Genomic DNA, 21869 nt, shown 5'->3' on the forward strand with positions numbered 1-21869 from the left:
AGACATTAACTAAAACCATGCATTTTCATCAAGTGCAACTGCCTGGCTCTGCCCTCAGAGACTGTGGGCCATAGAAATAGCTGCTGGTAATGGTTGTCTGCTCCCTCCCTTTCTCCTCCAGCCTCCCTGGGGCTTGGGTCTCCCGGTCAGAGAAGCTTGGCTTGCTCCAATCTCCCTGCCTCCTGTGCTGGTCTCGCTGAGATGTGCCCTGGGCAGGGCATTGGGCAGGAAGGAGACTCCTCACATGATCCAGCTTAATCCTCCTTTCTTCCCTTCCTGAAGCGGCACACTGCAGTGAGAGCACAGCAGAAATGCAGACAAAAGGGGGCCCAAAATGGGCAAGAAGGGCCCTACTGCTCGGCATCCTCTGGACCACCACACACCTGCCTCTCCCAGGAGCCTCCTTGCCCCAACGTCTCCCAAGGGCCACAGGTAGGTGGACACTGGGGTCAGTTACCTTTGCTGCTGCTGCTGCTGCTACTGCTGCTACCACACACAGAGGAAGGGACAAAGATAGGAAAATTCTCACATAACTTTTACTATGCTTCCTGCTTGAAATTTGCTCTGAATTTTAGCATTTAGAAAGATAGCAAACACTTTTGGTACCTCAAATAAGTTCTTAAAGATAGTTCTGAAGTAATTCACAGAGATCATGAAGAAAGCAAGTCTCCAGTTTTTATTGTTGGAAAAAAAAATCTCTCATCCTAGAAACTGCAACAGCAGATGATTCTTTGCAGACCTGTGGACATCTTAGGCTCTGAAATGAGAAAATGAAATTGTACAGATAGTAGAAATCTTTACTCACCAGAGATATAGTTTTTACTTGGGGAGGGAAAGGAGTTCAGAATTCCTTTTTAGAAATAATGCAGACAAGGAAGAGTGATTTCATGATTTCCCCTTTTTAATTCTTTATACCATCATCACCATAATTCATTAAAGCATCTCTTTCTGGTCTCAAAAACTAATTTTTAAGGCTCTACAACTATATCATATTTGGAAGTATGTTATACATTTTCACTGGGTTCTTAAAATTCTACGCAGATACCTGACACTTACAGTTTTTTTAAGGACGCTCTCTTTGTAAGCTTAGAATGTGTGACTCCAAATGCTTCAAACTTTTGTCTCCTCTTCCTTACCAGAAAATAGCACCCAATGTGTTATTTCTCCATCATCAGAGTTTCCCGAAGGGTTTTTCACAAAACAGGAGCGCAGAGATGGCGGCATCATAATCTACTTCCTAATTATCTTTTACATGTTCATGGCTGTGTCTATTGTGTGTGAAGAGTACTTCTTACCCTCCCTGGAAATCATCAGTGAATGTAAGTGGCTGGAAAGCTTCCCTATAACCTTCAGGAAGAGTGTGTCACACAGATAAGGCTCTCTTTGAAACAACTCAGCAATAATTCTCTCCGTCTCAACTGGTTACAGAGCAGTGACTTCTGTTTTGTGGGGTCCTGTCTCTTAAGGAATTGGCCGAGTGTGGTTTTTCTTGGTAGTTAACATGCATCAGAGCATCTTTAAGTTGGTACCCACCACTTTATTATTATACTGCCTATTTCCAGAAACTTCCGGTTTGTCTACTGCTTAGCTGTTTGTTAATGAGAACTGTTCCAAGATTTTGCTTGTATGCATTTTGTATGTACTCCTAAGACAATGAAATTCCGAATACTTTCCATTTTATACTTCAAAAAACTTTTTTCATTTTTATTCTAAGATCATTATAACTTTATTTAAAGAGGTAAGTGATAAACATATGCAATTAAGGACCACCCTCCCCCTCTTCCTTTCCCAGCATCCTGCCATTAAGGAAACTAATTGATAAATTTAAGAATCAGTCAATAAATACATAGAACAGTAAATCCTGCATCCTATGTAAAGTGACTTCAGGCATCAGATAATTATAAATTCAGTTATTAAAAATTAAGCTCCATTACTGGTTTCTGAAAATAAGATCAGCCAGTCCAAGCCCTGAGTTCTCCTCCTACAGCAGCATACGTTGCCCAGAATTCTGAGGATAGACCTTCATTGGTGCACTGGTCCCTAAAATCAGAGTATCTGTGATGTTTTACACTATTTAAGCAAAAGTGCCAGTGTTTCCAGTTTCTGTCTCTCACTGGGTTAGCTAATTGGTGGAGCATGCTCACTTGACAGCGATGTCAAAGCTAAGGGTTGGCTTTCCCATTACATATTCACGGGACTGCACAGAAAGATCATCCTCCACACCCTCCCCCGCCATACATATGCATTGCTACTATTTCTTCACAAAGGGAAAGAACATGAATGTAAGCTCTCCTTTTTCTCCTCTCCCTACTCTACTCCCCCACCCTACTCTACTCCCCCACCCTACTCCTGCTAAAATGCAAGGCAAGTTATTTTGTCTCTTGCTCACTGCAGTCTAGCAGTATCTTTAGGATAAATAACAGTAACTGGCAAGAGCAGAGGCACTCAACACTCATTTCTCTAATGAAAAAAATCTATAGAATAGGTTAGGGTAAGTTTATTATAATTATCATTTAGCTTAAGTAGATGTAAATATATACTTTTTTACATTGACATTACATCTTACTTTGACATTATTTTCTTTAATAAGGATTAAATTACTTTAACGTATTATTTTTACTTAGATTAATGAAATACAAGAAAAATAGAAGAAAAAGGTAAAATTACTGTTGCTTCTATCACTCTGAGATCCCCACGGTTACCACGTTGTATATATTTTCTTTAAATCTTTTGAATCTTCAACGTTTGGGGTCTTTCTTTTTCCTCATGTAATATTTTAATGTGCACATTTCCCCATATCATTAAATACTCTTCAAAAAGATTATTTTTAATGGGGACATGATAGTCTGTGATTCAATAAATGATTTAAGCACCTGACGCTGGTTTTTAACACATAGTAGGGACCCATTAGAAATATATCATAATTTTTATAATTATTAATCTCATTGGACATTTGATTTGCTTAAGCTTTTTGTTAAATAACGTTATGCCCATACTTGTATAAAATCTCTGCACACTTCTTTGATCATTTCCTGATTAAGAGGAAGAACTACACATTTTAAGCCTTAATGATATATAATTGCCAAAAGGCAGTCCACATAGGGTGTGCCAATTTAAGCCTCCATAATGCATGCCAGCATCCATTCCAGAAAACCATGAAAAACATATTTGAAGTATCTTTGTTAATTGCTTTAAAATGGAACTTTATTTTATAAAACTTGTATTTGTCCTATTATTCACGAGAGTGAACATTTTATATATTTATTGAATTCTGTGGTTTTGTTTTTGTCCATATACTATGGGGGGGGGTATTAGTCTTTTTCTTACTGATTTTCAAGACTTTAAAAAATATATAAAGATATTAATACTTTTTCTAATATAATCTTTATATCATATGTTTTCATAGTTTGTTATTTGCTTTTGTACTTTGTATGTTTATCACACCAAAGTTAAAATATTTTTAAGTAAATTTATAAATTTTTTCCTTTATAATTCTCCTTTAGGTTTTATACTTAGATCTTTTTATCCCTAGGTCAGAAAAAATGTCATATTTTCTTCTACTTACATTATAGTTTTTATTTCTTCCATTAAGAATTTATCTTGCTATAGGATAAAATGCTACTTTTTCCAAAAGTCGATCAATTTTCATATACTAAATTCTTGTATACATGTGAATCTGTTTCTTTACTCCCAAATCTATTCTAATAATCTATTTATTCATTCTTGTGTCTGTACCACACTTTTAATTAGAAAATGTAAAAAACTAGAAATTAAAAATGTTAATCATATAAAATTAAGAAAATTTAATGGTAAGGTATTATATACATATACAAACAATGACTTTACTGAACAATGGCATGACTGAAAGAATAAATTCATCAAGAATTTTGATTATAAAAAATTATCTTGGGAGTGGTAAAAAGTAAATACACTTTTCTGGCCCTGTAGAAGAAACTATTGCATTAAAATTTAGAAATTATGACTTCAAAATAATCTTCATTAAGTGACTTCATATGTCTAAAATAATGACTTCCACCCTGCCACTTGTAAAATCACTTTGAAATATCATCAGCAAAATTGCATTTCTCAAGTGAGTCACTCTGCCCTGAAATATAACATGGTAGCTATAATAGATGTGTGATTGATAGACGCCCATGCCACTGCCAAATCTTCAGCCGTTAAAAATTGACCCTGGTCTTGAACTGGGAACAAAATGAGATAGAAATAATGCTAGCTCAAAAAATTTTAAATGCCTATAAATTAATTCTGCCATTTCTCTTTTCAAGGTCTAGCATGGTCTTATCCAAATTATGACATCAGCAATAAAAAACAAGTCCCCTGCAATTTGTTTACATCCACAGAAACTGGCTTCAGAAGAGTCTGCAAATACTTTGCATTTCCCCACAGTTCCTTGATGAGCATTGAGTTGTAGTAGTTCCACCCATTTTGTCAATTAATAATTATTAACATAATCCTCAAAACAGTTCACTGAAGCATTCCACAATGTACTAGTGTTATTATTTATTTATCAGTTACTTATCATGATACAATTGCAGAAGACCAAGCACGATGCTAAATATATACATGTATGGCTTCATTTAGTCTTTACAAAAACACAACAAAGTAGAGACTAATATTTTGGTTTTGCTAATAAGAAAACCAAAGTCAAGATGGTAGGTATTAATAATTTCTCAAGCCCACACAGTCACACAGAGAGAATCCTGATCTCTCTGATATCAAAACCCAAGCATGATCTCAACTGCTATGTGATATAATTTTATACATCCTTGTTTGAGATTAGCTGCCATAATATGGTTGTTTCAGAACTGTTCTGTTTGAACAATCATATAAGAAGTTTTCGTCTCAAGAGCACTGAAAATTTTGACCAAAAAAAATATATCAAATATCCATTGTAATCATGGAAGTAGACTACAAAATAAATACACTGAATTATTTATAAAAATAGACTTTTGATAACCTATAGGGGTTGCAAATTCATGTTATAAGCACTTGCCCATAGTAATTAGGCTCCCAGGCCTAGACATTTTGTCTAAGATAGACATGAGATTATAGTGTACTACTGTGGAACCTCATCATCATACACGAGTCCCTAATTTTCTGTGGGGTACATCTTCTGAGTTCCAGTCTAGGATACAATGGGAGAATTCGTAGGCCCCTGTCCCACCCCAGCCCCATTAGGCCATTACTCCTTCCTCAAGTCCCCACAGGAGCTCCTTTGGTCAGCAATAGGATCTTCAGCAAGGTGAAGACTAGGAGAGGCTTGGGGCTGGAGTCTCCAAGCAGAGATGAGTTGGAAGTGGGGGAGAACAGAGCCTCTTGCTGACACTCTGGCAGGGCCCCAGCTCAGTCAAGAAAGTGCCCTCTCTTTCTGTACCTATAGATGTTGGTCTGGCAATATTTCCTAGAGCTCACCACCAGAGGCTTCTAGCAAGGATTTTTTCCTTTTCCTTGCTCATGATCACAAAAGTCACACAACCTCTTCTCCACCCTTCAACGTTGGAAAAGCTAGAAAAGCACGTATCTCTGTTAGGCAGCCTAAAACATTCTACCATCATCTTTTCTGTGTGGAACCAATATAAGAAAATGCTGTTGCTATCCCTTTAATCTCATCTTCTTCCTTCCCCCCACCCCCATTTAGGTTCTGTAGGAAAAGAAGCTAATGATGATTCTCTGAATGCAGACACCTAAAGTGAAATTAATCCATGTTATAGAGGGGAAAAATATATCATACTCTAGTTGTTCAGGGCATTTTACCTTTTGAGAAATGGTCTGGCTTCTGTAGTGGGAAACAGGATGGAGGTCCTGGGAAAAGGGTTAAAAGATGTGATCAGAGGGGGTATATTATCTGGGGCCAAGTTAGAGCTAAGGGAGCTAGAGGTCAAACAGTGAGAACAAATCCAAGGGCAGCTCCCTATACCCACCAGTTGTGCTTACTTGGGGGCGGGGGGCAGTACTCTGAGGGGTGTGTGCAGGAGAAAGAGACAGAGACAGAGACAGAGTGGAATCCAAATGACAACAATGCAGGGAAGGGAGCTTCTGTGGCCCCTGGCCATTCATGTAAGCCTATCTTAGGAACCTGTGACTTGATTTGTGAGTTAGCTACATTACCGTGTAGTCATAACTGGTATGGTTTGCTTGGGGCATTTTCCATTTTTTCTATATCTCTATGTTGAGATACTTGCTGAATGGTCAGTGACAATGCTGGAACACTGCCATCCTATGCTCTAGTGCCATACTACTACTGTGAGATGGTTGAAAGTGCCCGCCCTGGAGCCAGACACAGCCTAGGTTCAAATCCTGGCCCCCCCATTTGCTAGCTCTGTAACCTTGGGCAAAGTGCTTAACTTTTCTCGCTTCAGCTATCTTAGCTGTGAAACAGGATGATTATGGTCCTTAGTTCATAGCGCTGTGTGCCAAGTACATGAGAAAATATAAGTGAACTGCTTACACAGGTACCTAGCACATAGAAAGCATTCACTGAATATTCATTTTTACATAAGAACAGACTACAAAGGTTAGGATCCTTTACTCAGAAAAGATGAAAATGGAGAGGTGAATGATCAAAGTCAATATAAATAAGTTTGGAGGAAATAACCAAATATATATTGCATCTGTTAAAGCTTGAAAATCAAGTTTAAGGTAACTAAAAGCAAGCACTATTTCACAAGGTAGGAAGTAAGCTCATGAAATTCATTCTTTTATTTCATCTAATAAGCCATGTGGCAACTTTAAACTATACTTTAAATATCTCTGGAATATTCTGTTTAAAGTTCTTTTTATTTCTCTTACATTAGCACCCATACCATTTTATTTCATCTTTAACAATCTTTTATTGTTAGAAAGTGATACTTTTAAATTATGTTTAATTTAAATATAAACAAATATATATAAGTTTAAAATATAATATAAACCAGATTACCTTAAAGGCCAAACAGGACTATTATCACTCATCTCTATAAGCAATTCATTTTTACAAAAGTTAACATAAAATGAGAACAAAATATCCTTTTGGTATGTAATGGGAATCTCAGAGGTTTTGAACCACAGTTTAGAGCAGCTTTCTTCATATTTTTCTAAGATACAGATATAGAAAATTCTAAAAACTCCTTAAGATCAGTCATTTGATAGAGCCCAAATTCCACAATAAGTTAGCTATGAAATTTTCCTTTTTAAATGTTACAGTAATATGCTATTCAATTAGAAATTAAAATCCTCCACCATGCTTATACCTTTGAGTTATAATATGCCTTAAGTAAAAATGATCTTCATAAGATTTGGGGGAAATATACTTAAATAAAATATTTACATTTTTATTAAAAAACTATTTTTACTCACTCTCCTTTGAACTAATATTTGCCTGTGTCCTACTTCATGTTTCAGAAACAGACAATAAGAAAGAAATGCAAGTTTTAATTCCAGGTAGAATTGTTTCCAAATTGGTAAAAGTGGGAGTTGAATAATTCTGTGAGTATGGCATTTGGATAGTCTACAGTTTCAGAAGATTGTTTGATTCTTAATCCTCATGAAATTTACAGAAGCAAAAACTTCCCAAAGAACAAAGCATCTAAGAATACTGCTTCCTCCTTGTTACACAGACACCCATCCTCCTAAGAGCATTTCATCCTGTTTGTTGTTCTTTTCTCTCTGATCTAAATTGTAGTCCCCTTGGATTGCAGCTAAATCTACACCATACATAAGGATCTAAGTAAGTGCTAAGTAGTCTGTGTATTACCAAGACACTATTTCATGAAAAAGTAACAATAATAATAATAATAATGATAAAGCTATATATTAATCTCTTTACTTTGCCCACAAAGATAGCCAAAAGAGCAGCTTCTTGGTGTCAAAAAAGATCTAGGTTCCCATCCCACCTCTGCATTGTGACCTTGGACAAGTTATGGATCCAAAACTCAGGTAACTGTAAGGTTTGGACAACACAGAGCATATACATGCAGATATGTATTCCTAACTCCCAGTAACTATTTTTCCCCCTGGGCACAATGATGCTGATTTCACTCAAAATATTTCTAGAAATACATTTGAAATTAATTGCAGAACCAGTTTTGCAAATCATAAAAAAAAAAATAGTTTGCTGTCACATTTCGTTTTAGGTCCTAAATAGAATTAGTCAGCATGACGGCTCACCTTAGTCACTAGAGTTGGGTCTGAATGACTTCTGATTGTTCCCAAAACTCTAATCAATTCACAAAGCACAAAAATTTGCAGACTTAAAAATTGAGCCAGAGGACACCAAATTGTATCTAGCATGGTTGTAACTATATTAAAATGTGCATTGTGAAAATGACTGGAAATACATTAAAATGATAGCAGTGGTTAAAATACAATGGTAAAAGTATAAGTGACTCTTCCTCCCTGTATTTTCTTCTCCATCCTCTAAATTTTCAATAATGTAGGACTGAGGTTTTTTTAAATTATAAAAGAAATTTAATTAAAAATAAAGAGTGGTATAGAGTCTTAAGGAAAAGAATTCATATTCTACATTTTGAGTAAAGATTAAAAAACTTAGATGATACCTTAAAGATTGTATAGTCCAACTACTCTCCATTTTACAGATTGCAAAATACGAAGCTTGTCTATGTGACTTATCTAAAGTCTCATCAAGTTACTGGCAGACCAGAATCCAGGTCTCAGTTATAGTTTAATACACTTCCTACTATATCATGTTTCCAGAAGATTTTCAAAAATTGTTATAAACTTTCCAACATGGCATCACCGAACACATTTGAGAAAAAGTCTGATGAATTTTAATAATGAGCTCATTACAATGAAGTTGCACTTCATAAAAACAATGTATTAGTACCTAAACCTAAAGAGAAATCTCATCTTGAACATTGCTACTATACCCTGAAGGAAATGTGATTATTTCTTTAGAGTGGGTGGGGGGCGGGGAGGAGAGTAATAGTGATAGAGGAAAAACAAAAACGGAAAAATTTATCTTTAATAATAAACTATAGCAGAGAGAAATTCTACCCAAAAGGTCAGGGAAGACAAAGCCAATCTATTCTAAAGTTCAAAGGTATAAACCATTCAACAAAATATTCTTAGAACCTCAAGATACAACTTGTTAAAATATCTTCAAAGTTTTATACATCCATCTACACAAAATCTTTTTTTCACAATTCAATTAGAGCTGAGTGAATAGCAACAAGCTTCATTCTTACTGCCGTTTGGGATGGAAAGAGTTCTAAAGAGCCACCTATTTTTCTACCTTGCAACAGCCCAATGGATCACCTTTTCTCTTTCTTGAGATTGAATTTTTCTAAAGTAGCATTCTTCGGCTAGTGCTAACAAAGATTGGTCAATCTTCAGGGGGCACCAAGTTTGGACAGTTATTTCAAGATAATGCGTTCTGTTCTTTTTCATTTTCTTCCATAGATTAGCTAGCCCTAATTTGATTTGGGAAGATAATTCATGATAATACCCAGTAGCACTAAATTTATAAATTCTCTAGAATATGCTACAAAACTTCCAAAGTACTCCTAACTCCTAGTAACTACTTTTTCCCCTAGGAAAAAATGGAATGGCGTGTTTAGCCATGAAGGAGGGGCTAAAAAATGATTCAATCACCCATCAAGTTATAATTGGCCTAAGTGCCATTTTTGTATTGGGTTTCTGTGGTAAAACAGAAACACTGGACCTAGAATCAATAGACACAGGGTTTATGCTCTAACTCCCTACATTTAAGACCCTTACTATCCATGTGACTTTGAATTACTTAACCTCCTGGACCTATTTCTTTATCCATAAAATGGAATACCACCATTCACAACTGAGGATAGTTGATATTATTAATACTAAATTATATACATGAAAGAGAATTGTATACCATGAATGTATACATGGTATATATTATTTTGAAGTAAATTCCTAAAATGGAAAAAATGTTAATCACTGAGCAGGCTGCTTTATCTTTTTGTTCTATTTTTATGGCCAGTTGTTCTTACTACAGATCACAGAGTTGTAATAAGAATATAGTATATATATTTATGTGTATTTATGTGTGTGTGTGTGTGTGTACATATACACACACATACTGGCTGGAGTGATTATATGTATACATGCACTCTCACCAAGAAAAGAAACACTATGAAATGTGCTATGGTTCAGATATTTGGCCCCTCCCAACCTCTTGTTGAAATTTGATCCCCAGTGTTGTAGGTGGGGAGGTATTTGGGTCAGGAGGGTAGATCCCTCCTGAGTAGATTAATGCTCTCCCTGGGGGTGAGTGAGTTCTCACTCTCTCTCCTAGTTCCCTTCCAGAGCTGTTTGTTAAAAAGAATCAGGCACCTCCCCTCTCTTTGCTTCCTCTCCCCATATGATCTCTGTACACACTGGCTCCCTGTCATCTTCCACCATGAGTGGAAGAAGCCTGAGGCCCTCATCAGATGCCCAGTCTTGAGTTTTTCCAGACATCAGCTTCATGAGCCAAATAAATCTTTTGTCTTTATACATTGCCCAGCCTCAGGTATTCCTTTATGGCAACACAAAACTAAGACAGAGTGTAAGCTACACAGATCATCATTTCTCTCTCTTCATCAGTCAATGCAGGTGGATGTTCTTCAAGTGACATGACCAAAGGCAATAGTGAGATATTCAATAAAGGGCCTGGATTAGATAATTCTAACTATCCTGAGAGAACCTTTCACCATGGTTTATCAGGTGTCAAAACAGCTGCACTAGAGCTAGTTGGGCCTCTGAGACCAAATAACCCTGAGGGATCAAACTAATGACTGGGGCTGGTATCATCAGAAGGCAGTATGTAGATGACTTTCCAACCACTTCCCGTATCTTTCAGAATAAAAGCCAAAGTCCTTACTAGGATCCATAAGGCCTCACATCTCTATTACCTTTTATCTCAACATCGACTGCTCTCCCTTCACACTGTTCATTCCAGACACACAGGTCTTCTGTTTCTTGAACATATATGCTACCTTCCATCTCAGAACCTCTGCAGTCAATTATTCTCCCTAGGATACTCTTATCCCAGGTATACAAGTGGCTAGCTCCTCACTTCAAAGTCTTTAGTTACTTTCTCAGTTAACTCCTTTCTGGTTACTCAATCTAAACTTTCAATCCTTTCTCCATGACATTTTATATTCCCACTCCCTGCCTTTACTCCTTGGTACTTATCTCTAACATAATACATATTTTATCTGGTTTGTCTGTTTCCCCCCACTAGAGTTAAAGCTCCATGAGAGCAGGAACATGTCTGTTTTATTCATTGCCATATCCCTAGCACATAAAAAAACATCTGGCAGATAGTACGTACTCAATAAATGTAACAAATAGATGAACAATAGCCAGATGACTACATGTTGCTGCTAAACCAATCACCCCAAACCACTTTATTACCTTTCACACTCCTGGAGGTTTACTGGGCTCAGCTAGGTGGTTCTTGCTCAGGCTCTCTCTCAGGCAGTTACAGTCAGAGGATGGGGCTGGGATCATCTGAAAGCTCACTCCCTCACATTTCTGGCACCTAGGCCGGGAAGACTCAAATCTGGGAAATGAAACAGCCAAAGTTCCTCAGGCATCTCTATTTCTTTATGGGGTCTTAATGAAGTCTCTCCAGTATGGGGGTTTCAAGGTAGCAGGACTCCTTATGTGATGGCTTAGGACAAACGTCCCAAGAGAGGAAATTGTATCACCTTTTATGTCCTAGCCTCACAAATAAATGGCTCTGCCAAAGCCGTACTCATTAGTCAAAGTCACAAACGTGGATTCAGATTCAGGAGGTGAAGACAGATTCCCTTTTTTTTTTTTTTTTTTTGATAGGGGATAGAAAAGTTATGAAAACACATGTGGGGCAGAAATATTGTAGCTATTATTGTAAAATACAATCTGCTACACCAAGAAACAAAAAAAAAAAGGAATCAGTAAGTTCAAGGGCCAATGTCCCAGCAGAGTGGAAAATGAGATGGACCTGGGAGCAGGTAACGGGTGACAGTCCCACAGATAAGAATAAGAAGGAAATAATGACCACCTATAACAGGGACTCAAACAAGCACACCAGAGTTTGAAGGTCTGGGAAAACTTAACTATCAAGCATCCAAAGGTATAGTAAACAACAACAAACATCAACAAATAACCACCATCAAGCCTTGAAAACCTGACTTTGACATTCACTTTGTGACCTAGGGTAGATAATAATAATTTAACATCTAGCATGTTACCTCTACTGACTAGTTAGCTTACCAGTAAGGCCTGGTTAGAGATTTCTGATGCCACCTTATCTCAACTTTCTCAAAGCAAAGACAGAGTAGTTTCTTCAAGGCTTTCTCTTTTCCTTTACAAACTAGGTCCCTTGGCTCTAAAATTGAAAGGTTCAAAGATTTCTTAAGACTTTCATCCTGTCAATGACTGAAGTTAATGGACTTGAATGCTTGTAAGTCTGGAAGATATACACAAACTATTTGAATAGTATTGAAATATTTTCTTTTATTTCCTACTCTAGAGCCAAGTTTTAACAGGTCCATGTTTTAAATCAATAGGCTGTATTTATACATTATCAGACTTATTGGGCTTTTAGTTAACCAAGTAATTTCTTCTCGTTTGTAATTAGATAAGGTTGAAATTGCAAATTTGTGAACAAGCTCAATACAGCTTCATTTATAGATCTTAAAAACTACTACTATCTTTTTACCCCCTCTTTCAGGTTGGGTTAGGATTCCCAAATTATCATGTTGTTGCTACTCACCTCAAGCCCTACCAGTTAGAAAGGAGTCTCTTTTCTGGGTTCCAAGAGACCCCATATCTTGGTACTCAGGATACTGAGCTGCAGTTCCTTCCAATAGTCTCCTGGCTTTCTCATCCTTTCTATAGAAGCATCAAGTGATGAATTCATAAAGAAACCAAGACAATAGATTCCTTTATTTTTTAACCATCATATTTTAGTTTTCCAGCTTAAGTCAATATTAGTGTTTTTGTGTACAGTTGTAGCTTTGAGTACCTGTTGTATTTAGTTATAAAGACATACTCTTTCACTTTATCAGGCATAACAATAATTTCATTTATGTTCAGCCCTTGGATTGTCTCAGGATGTTGCAGGTGCAACTTTCATGGCAGCGGGTAGTTCAGCTCCTGAATTAGTTACTGCTTTCCTAGGTAAATATTGCTTTTTATACTTTTTGCTTACTCAATGTGATTTTATTCTATTCAAGTTAACACTAACTTAGCTACTACTATCTTGCACATAGGTGTATTTATCACAAAGGGAGATATTGGCATTAGCACCATTCTTGGATCTGCAATTTATAACCTCCTTGGCATCTGTGCAGCCTGTGGCTTGCTGTCTAATGTGGTATGTAAGCAAAACTCCATTCAACAAAATTTTTTGTCTTGACAGATTCTAAAAATAACTATTCATAGTCTGAGACAAACAACAAGGCACTAGTAATGTGTTCAATCAAATTTATTAATCAGTAGAAAAACATGTATTCAATTTAAAGTTAACCCACAAATAGCTCTTGGTCAAATTTATGAAAATCAGTGTAGGTTTAGAAACACAATTGTTCTTTAAAACTCCTTTTCCTCTAAGCAATATGCAAAAGGTAACAATATATAACTACAAATATACACGCAATTTTAGTATTAAACTAAGCATTGTACTTGAAGAAGTTACACTATAATGGAAACAATAAATTCACTATCATTTTACAGGTTTCAACACTCTCATGTTGGCCCCTATTCAGAGACTGTGCAGCATATGCAATTAGCGTAGCAGCAGTTCTTGGCATAATATTTGACAACCAAGTTTACTGGTAAGCTTGAGATAACTGTTACTCTTATACAAAATACAATTACGGAGAGGGATTTTATGAAATTCTGATGGTTCAGTAATTTTTTGTTCAGAAATGTTATTTCACTCAATCTGCCACTTCCACACCATATTCCAATGAGTCTCTGAACTAACTTGCTCATTATACTACTAGGTGGGTTCTTCTCATTACTTTGCAATTTCTTTTTAGTCACCTCAGTCTCCTTTTTTGTCTCCTTAGTTACTAGAGACCACCACTCTTCCTTCTCCCCACTGGCTGCCTGTTTAGAAAGTTTCCCAACTTTTGTTGTCTGCTGAAGTCCCAACAGTTGGCTTTTTCCTTCTGCTGGGTTATTGCTTACCTTGCCTTGATTAGAAGTGGTCATTGTCACAAAAGATTGGAGAAAGATGGTGTAGGAAGTAAAGAAGTCCCTTTATATTCCTCCAAATTTTTCTCTGATGCTCATTTAGCAGGAGGAACTACAGCCTTCTTCCTCTAAGAACCAACAATGTTTAGCTTTCAATATTAAAAATTATTTTTCCTGTAATCTCTCTGTGCCCAGCTGATCCACGAAAATGAAGGGGGCAACTTAGTGAACAGACATCAACTTTTTCAACTAATAAGCACCAGAGATCTACTAGGTGTCTATTACTATGCTAGGCATCATAAGGGATAAAGAAATGTAAAACTCACAGCCCCACAGGTTGTACACTGCACAACCCCCAGAGGACATCAGAGAAATAGAAAACAATATAAATGGTGCCCATCTGGGGTAACACAACTTAAGAACACTGTATAATACCTGCTATTAAGAAACTGAAAATCTAACAGGGAGCAGAATTTCTAAATTAATCATCCAGTCATCTACATCTAGTCTTTTCCCCAAAGACAGACTGTGTTGGTAAACTGAGAATCCTTCTGGAATTCAGCAGCTGTCTGTAAGGGACAGTGACTGTGAGGGTATCCAAGCTAAGGCTCCCACCATTAGGGAAATCAGGAACTCTGTTCTTTCAGCTGTAGCAGAGAGAGATTTATGGCTATAAAATAAAAAGTAAATGCAAGGTTCAAATGTGATGACATTAGCTAACTGCCAGAGTATAAACAGTTCTTGTTACCTAAGTAGTAATTTTTTATAATGTCCTTATTTTCTTGTGAATACAAACCAAATTCAGTTACATCACAATCATCAAAAAAATCTCTGTATAACAAACTGAAAAGCCCCAGCCAAAGCCTTATATATTCTGAATATTTTACACAAAGTTCCTATACCAGAAAATTTGAATGGACATAGTTGAAATGAATTAACAGATATTATATTCTCTTATAGTTGTTATGTATTTGGGAAATGTATGATGCCAATGAACTGAGGTAGAAAATGCCCACCACTATTTCACTTTTTACGTTTTACTTTTATTTTGAAAATCTCCAATTATTAGTTTCAAGGAATTTTTTATGTCTATCATTTGGAAAGAATTTATACATAAAGACAATGAATTATAATCCTCTTTTTTAAATACAGAAAGAAGTATCAGGCTCTTATCAATAAATATACAATAATGTTATAACTGGAAAAATCTACAAAACAAAAAATACCTAGAAATGTTTGATTGCTCTAATGCTGTTTCTGTTAGAAAATCATTAGATAGATACTGCCCAAAAGCTATTAACTCTAAAATGACTTTTGTTTTTAATTTAAAAACACAAATTTCTCTTCTTTAATCTATAGGTATGAAGGAACTTTATTACTTTTGATATACGGATTGTATGTCTTAGTGCTGTGTTTTGACATTAAAATTAACCAATATATTATAAAGAAATGCAGTCCTTGCTGCGCCTGTCTTGCCAAAGCTATGGAGGAGAGAAGTGAACAGCAGCCACTGATGGGATGGGAAGATGAGGGTCAACCATTCATTCGTCGGCAATCAAGAACTGATAGTGGAATATTTCATGAAGATTCTGGCTACTCTCAGCTCTCTATAAGTTTACATGGTCTTAGTCAGGTTTCTGAAGGTAATAACTACATCCTGCCCACCATTAAGTCTAGAAAAACTTAAGCATCTCATTTCAATTCGGCAAGTATTGTGTTCTTATTATGTAAAAGATGAGGTGATTAAGAGTTAATAAAGAGGAAGTCCCTACCCTTAAGGAACTTCAAATGTTATAGGGAAAAGAAAGCAAAACAACTAAAATATGAAGGTATATAAGTACCATAAAAAGATAAAGTGTAACTGTGGTTCATAAATAGAACAGATTGTACAAAACTTAGTGAAGAGAGTTAGGAGATAATCACAAAGCATTTAAACTGAGCCTTGCCGGACAGGTAAGATTTTAACTAATGACCTGATATTATGACCAATAAGTAATAGCTACTGAAGTCTTTATATTGTATCAATGATGTAGACAGTAAAGTATTAATATATGACACAGCATATGCACAGTAAGGAAGCAGAGGAAGGATGGACAGAAAGGAATAGGATACGAAGCATCTTAAATGCTGGTGTTAAGAATCTTGGAAGGTTTGTGAGGAGGGAAATTATTACAACTGTTAATTTAGGAATATTATCCTGAACTAATGTTCATAGAAGAACTGAAATATTAGGTAAGAGACAAGGAGATCTTACAGAACACATCTAGCTAATGTGTTCACTTAGATGCCTAGGTAGAGTAAAAGCAGTGGGAAAAAAGAGAACAGATGTGAGACAATACAGAGAAAGCATCGGCAAGACTTGTCAACTGAGGGACTAGACAGAGCCAGAAAAGGGAAAAAAGACCAACTCCAAGGTTTTGATCTTGACTGAGAAAATGGGAGCACCACTTGTAAAACTGTAAATTCCGGGAAAGAGCCTGGTTTGGAAGAAAAGAAAGAAGAAAATAGTTAAGGTTTAAACGTCATTTGAAGCAGTAGCAAAACATTAGATAAATATGTTCAGTAGGAAGTCAAATTCGGCTAGGGCCAGAATTTTAAGTTTGTGGGTTTTTTATGAAGTCGTTGTATACAATGATACTAATTTTAACTAAGTGCATTAGTAAGGGAATTTGTTCTAATTTACTATTTAAAAAACTTAAAACATCACTTTTTCCCCTTCTTACAAAAAGTATAGCTTCTAGTCTTTCAGGTACAAGAGTTATGGATCTCTAAGTTAAATTTTGTAACAAGAAATTAAAAAGAACCAGTCCAAATTCTTTGATTGCATTAAAATTATTTCTAATATGACTTAATGGCACACTGGTTAAGGCTTGGCAGATTTTTTAATGAGTTATTTTACTAGCATTACTTGTAATGTGATTTGATCTCATATATGAGTACATTATTTTGTCAATGCCATACAAATTTTAAACAATTTTAAATTCCCCCATTTATCCAATATATTATCATTATCCTTGTCTTCCACTAACTTAAACTGAATAAAGGAACATACTCAACTTTCATAAGGTACACTGTAGAATATACTACCTTCTATTTTCTTAACGTTCTTTGTAAGAATTTGGTAAAGGCTGAATTTAGTAAATAAAAGAGTAATGAAACAAACAAGAAAAACCCCACTTATAAGTATAAGTAGAATGAAATATGCAACTTGATAAAAGGATTATGCTAAAACCGTTTTATATTCCCTAAGTATGCATTACCTGATACATAGCGCAGGCAGAGGCACCATCAACATAGTGGAGACAATTCCAGTACCTGGGTTAGAAGTCAAGTTAATCCCATAAGCAAATGGTCACTGAAGACAATCCGCATTGTAGAAAACCAAGAAAAAGCCAACTGATACTTCATAAACACTATGTTTAACATAATTTAGCGAGTGAGCCAAGACATTCTGATGTATTTAAGGCCCCAAATCAAGAAATGCTGAGTATCACATCTTACATTATTTGCCCTAAAGTTTCAATTAGTTTCCTTTTGCCAACAATATCAGTAATGAGGTCTGCAACTGTTTTAAGTAGCCTTTTAAAAACTGATACAGCTAATTTATTTCAATATAGCTTTCTAAATGGGCATTTCTAACTTAATTGGCAATTTTAGAAAACTCAAAATTGTTTAATTTTTCCACAACAGATCCACCAAGTGTTTTCAACATGCCTGAAGCAGACTTAAAAAGAATTTTTTGGGTATTATCTCTTCCCATTATTATATTACTTTTTCTAACCACACCAGATTGTAGAAAAACGTTTTGGAAAAACTACTTTGTGATAACCTTTTTCATGTCTGCACTATGGATATCTGCATTTACATATATCCTGGTTTGGATGGTCACAATTACTGGTATGTATTTTAAGCACAATAGCACAATTTAAAAAGAAAATAATTTCATATGAGAACAAATCGCATATGTTTACTTCAAGTAGTCTAGCTAGGCAGCAAATTTCTTTTTCAACAAGACTAAAGATTAGTGCTATTTACTAAATGATTAAATATTAATACATTAATAACAACAAGATCACTCAGGTTTTGTGAGTTGCATATTGCATATCAATTATATTTCTCACTGCTATATACTCTAGGATACAAGTCAAGGGATCATCTTAAAAATGCAATCAAATTCATGGGATGTCTTTCTATTATGATAATAATTAAATCACATTGCATGGGGTCCACAATAAACTCCTCATATTGAATTCCATTTCATAATGAAAAACAGAGCAAGGAGCCAGTGTTTTGGGAAAACAATGGGTGCTGTTAACTGGATTATATTTTATTTTGCTTTAGAATATGGCAAAATAAACATACTATGAAATGAGTGAAAAGGGTATAAAATAAAGTTTCATTGTAGGTTTCTACTACCTTTATAAATTAAGACTTAACTATTACTGTTTAACTGTTACTGCTGGCCATAATCTACTCTAGTCCCCAAAGGAAAAACTAATTTATAAACATAGACCAAAAAATCAGGAACTTCTCCCAAAAGGGTTAACCTAAATTGACTCATATTAGAGGTGAACAAACTACTGTTTGTGCCAAAATTACCCAGCTTATTTTTATTAGTATAGTCAGGCCCATTCATTCACATATTATCTGTGACTGCTTTCACACTACACTGGTGGAGCTGAATAACTGCAACTCTTTAGCAAAGTAATTACTATCTTGCCCTTCACAAAAAACAAACAAACCAACCAAACCAAAACTGCTTATCCTTGACTTTTCTCAAATTAAAATATAATATATAAGTCTTAGAATAATATACTAGCAAAATGTGAAATATTAGAGATTTTTTAGAATGATAAAAAGTCCAATTAGCTTGCATGTTATATCTATCCAAATTTTTTCAGCCAGAACATTTGATATTAGGAAAATAAAAAGAGCAAAATCAAGTAATAGATCACAGAACAGCTACCAAGATGTAAATATTAGTGTAATTTATGTACATATGAACTCCAACAAAGCCAGTAACAAAAATTAACCAATTCCAATTTGAGAATCAATATGTAAGCATGCAATAAATAAGCAACTTTCTAATTAAGTTCTTTTAATTGGCATTTTAAGGGAAAAAAAAGAAAAAGATCCTAAACCAAGTTTTCAATTACAACATTAAAAAAACAGTTAAATATCTTTTTTTAACTTCCCTCTGGTTCTGTTTCCCATAATGAATACATTTCTGAAAAACGTTGAACTGACATCAAATTTAACAGAAGTATTAAATTGGGGACTGTATGTTAGAAAGACTCAAGTAGAAAACAAATAGGTTTTGTTTTCCTCAAGAGATTTATGGACTTTCCCAAAGAAAACACTAAATTAAGGTACATCACTAAAGCAGAACTTTAAAAATGTATATATACATGTTAACACATTTATAGCTTAAAGATAGCTGTAAGTAATTTGCTTAACTCTGACTACTTTTAAGGAAACTGTTTTAGAAAAGAAAATGAGAGAATGATCAGTCTCATTAGCATGTATTAAACGACAGCCCTGATAGGAAAAAGGGTGGACCTCCTCTACAACTTCTATAAGAATACCAAATAGGGTAATTTCTCATTGGTAGTATTTTGGCTGTTAAATATCTTTAAATATCTTCTCTTAAAAATCTGTGCTACATTGGTTGCCCAAATTACCAACCTGATTCAAATATTTTGCTAGCTAAAAACTAAGTAAAACGCATATTGGTTCTGAAATCTAAATGTGCCTATTTTATTTTTGTTCAAGAAGGAAATATCTGTAAAGACTGGTTAATCAATCTATAAGATTTGTAACTTGTAATGTCTATGTTTATTACAGGGGAAACACTAGAAATTCCAGATACAGTAATGGGCCTTACTTTATTAGCAGCAGGAACAAGCATACCAGACACAATTTCAAGTGTGCTGGTTGCAAGAAAAGGTAAGAAACTAGATCCCTCAAGCTGCAGTGCCCATTCTTCAATCCTGGCTGGAATATACTGAGTAAAGGTAGCTTTAAAAATATTTATTTCCTCAGTAACATACTTTGAAGGAAAAAAAAAGTGACTCTAGAGCAAGAGTTTACTATTTAATAGATTAATTTCACTTATTCTAATCCCCCAAATCATATTCACCTGAAATGTACATCAAATAGTAATTAACCATTTAAATTTGAATGAAAAGCAATGAGTAAGCTACATACCTTATTGAAAAATGGTTTAATAAATAATGATAATTATTATTAAATAAATGTTAAACTATAAATACTAACCCAAGAAAAATTTTGAAATACAAACTCAATAAGACTTTTGCTCTAATAACAATATTCCAAAACCAACCAACAACAAAAAGTATCCAGTGTTTTTTTCCTTATGAAAACTATTAATAAAATACAGTACTGGTATGCATATTTTAACAACATGTTTTTCTTATGTAGGTAAAGGAGACATGGCTATGTCTAACATCGTGGGATCCAATGTATTTGATATGCTATGTCTTGGCGTTCCATGGTTTATTAAAACTGCATTTATAAATGTATCAGCTCCTATAGAAGTGAACAGCAGAGGACTAACTTACATAACCATCTCTCTCAACATTTCAATTATTTTTCTCTTTTTAGCAGTTCACTTCAATGGCTGGAAACTAGACAAAAAGTTGGGAGGAGTTTGCCTATTATTATACTTGGGGCTTGCTACACTATCGATTCTATATGAACTTGGAATTATTGGAAATAATAAAATAAGGGGTTGTGGAGGTTGATATTTTTAATAGTGTTATGTGGGAAATGTGAATGGCAGGGAGGGGAAGAGAGGGAAAAATCCATTTCTTCGTTTAAATCAAATAAAAAACATCCTGAACTTCAGAATCTAAAACTCACAGTAATTCTTCATCACCAAAGTAACTCAAAACCAACCAAAATCACATCCTAATTTGTCTGAGCCCTTTCTTCTCATGAGCAATTACATATTATAAAACAGAAGTTTTAAAAAAAAAAATCTATGTTTTACCTCACAATAAGTTGATAAAAGCTGGGGAAACTAGAACAAACAAATCCCACTATATAGTACTGAAAACAAGAAGAAAATGGCTTGTTTCATTAAAAACAGTATAACCATTCATTTAAACTGAATGACCAGACTTGCTGTCTTTAAAAACCCAAACTTGAGATTAACAAAAATCACAGTATATTTTTAACATTATACTGTTAAAAGCTGGTGGGAGTTTTAAAAGTACATTTTTACAGCTTTTGTAAGCATACAGTATTACTTAAAAAATGACTTTTACTAGGAGATTCAGCAAAACAGATGTAGGAATGTTCCAACCATGGTTTGAAATTATGCATTACGATCCAAGCGAACATCGATTTCTCTGCCACTGATTTTTATGCCATTCATTATTCTACAGGCTTTTTCAGCTGATTCTGGCGAGTCAAATCTGACCGTTCCACAGCCTTTCGACTTTCCATTCTCCATTTTTATTTCTGCAAACATTACATGACCTGTAAAAGAAAATCCATAGAATTATTAGCCAGTTTAAATGGGTTCTATTTCACTATACAGGTTTAAACTTCCCCACATCCAGTGAAATGATAGGTAATTTGATTAAGAACATTAATATTAATGATTTAAAAATTACAAATCACATAAGCATTATTATCATTTTATATTTTGAATATAATACAATTCACATGAAGTAATA

The 21869-nt window shown here is 34.9% G+C and overlaps 2 protein-coding genes across 10 annotated transcripts in view; one reads left to right on the forward strand and one right to left on the reverse strand.

Moving 5' to 3' along the window:
* The first annotated feature begins 281 nt into the window (after positions 1 to 281).
* Positions 282 to 21033, forward strand: SLC24A5 (solute carrier family 24 member 5). 4 transcript variants are annotated; one of them, XM_045528541.1, is made up of 9 exons: positions 282 to 432; positions 1140 to 1319; positions 13063 to 13146; positions 13239 to 13342; positions 13702 to 13802; positions 15526 to 15809; positions 17857 to 18063; positions 20011 to 20112; positions 20608 to 21033. In XM_045528541.1, exons 1-9 carry the CDS (start codon positions 312 to 314, stop codon positions 20928 to 20930), a joined length of 1506 nt encoding a protein of 501 aa, XP_045384497.1. In that variant the 5' UTR covers positions 282 to 311; the 3' UTR covers positions 20931 to 21033. The 4 variants fall into 4 exon arrangements, with proteins under 4 accessions (XP_045384497.1, XP_045384474.1, XP_045384490.1 ...); XM_045528518.1 differs by lacking the exon at positions 13063 to 13146; XM_045528534.1 differs by lacking the exon at positions 13063 to 13146 and having other exon boundaries at positions 17956 to 18063.
* The window catches only part of MYEF2 (myelin expression factor 2), a 38311-nt gene continuing 36688 nt past the window's right edge, over positions 20247 to 21869 (reverse strand). For all 6 annotated transcript variants that reach the window (XM_045528469.1, XM_045528484.1, XM_045528476.1 and 3 more), the window contains one exon: positions 20247 to 21669. In XM_045528469.1, coding sequence (XP_045384425.1) covers positions 21506 to 21669 — 164 coding nt within the window. In that variant the 3' untranslated portion in view covers positions 20247 to 21505. The remainder of the gene's footprint in view (positions 21670 to 21869) is intronic.

This window comes from Lemur catta, chromosome 1 (assembly GCF_020740605.2).
Source record: "Lemur catta isolate mLemCat1 chromosome 1, mLemCat1.pri, whole genome shotgun sequence".
Lineage (NCBI taxonomy): Eukaryota > Metazoa > Chordata > Mammalia > Primates > Lemuridae > Lemur > Lemur catta.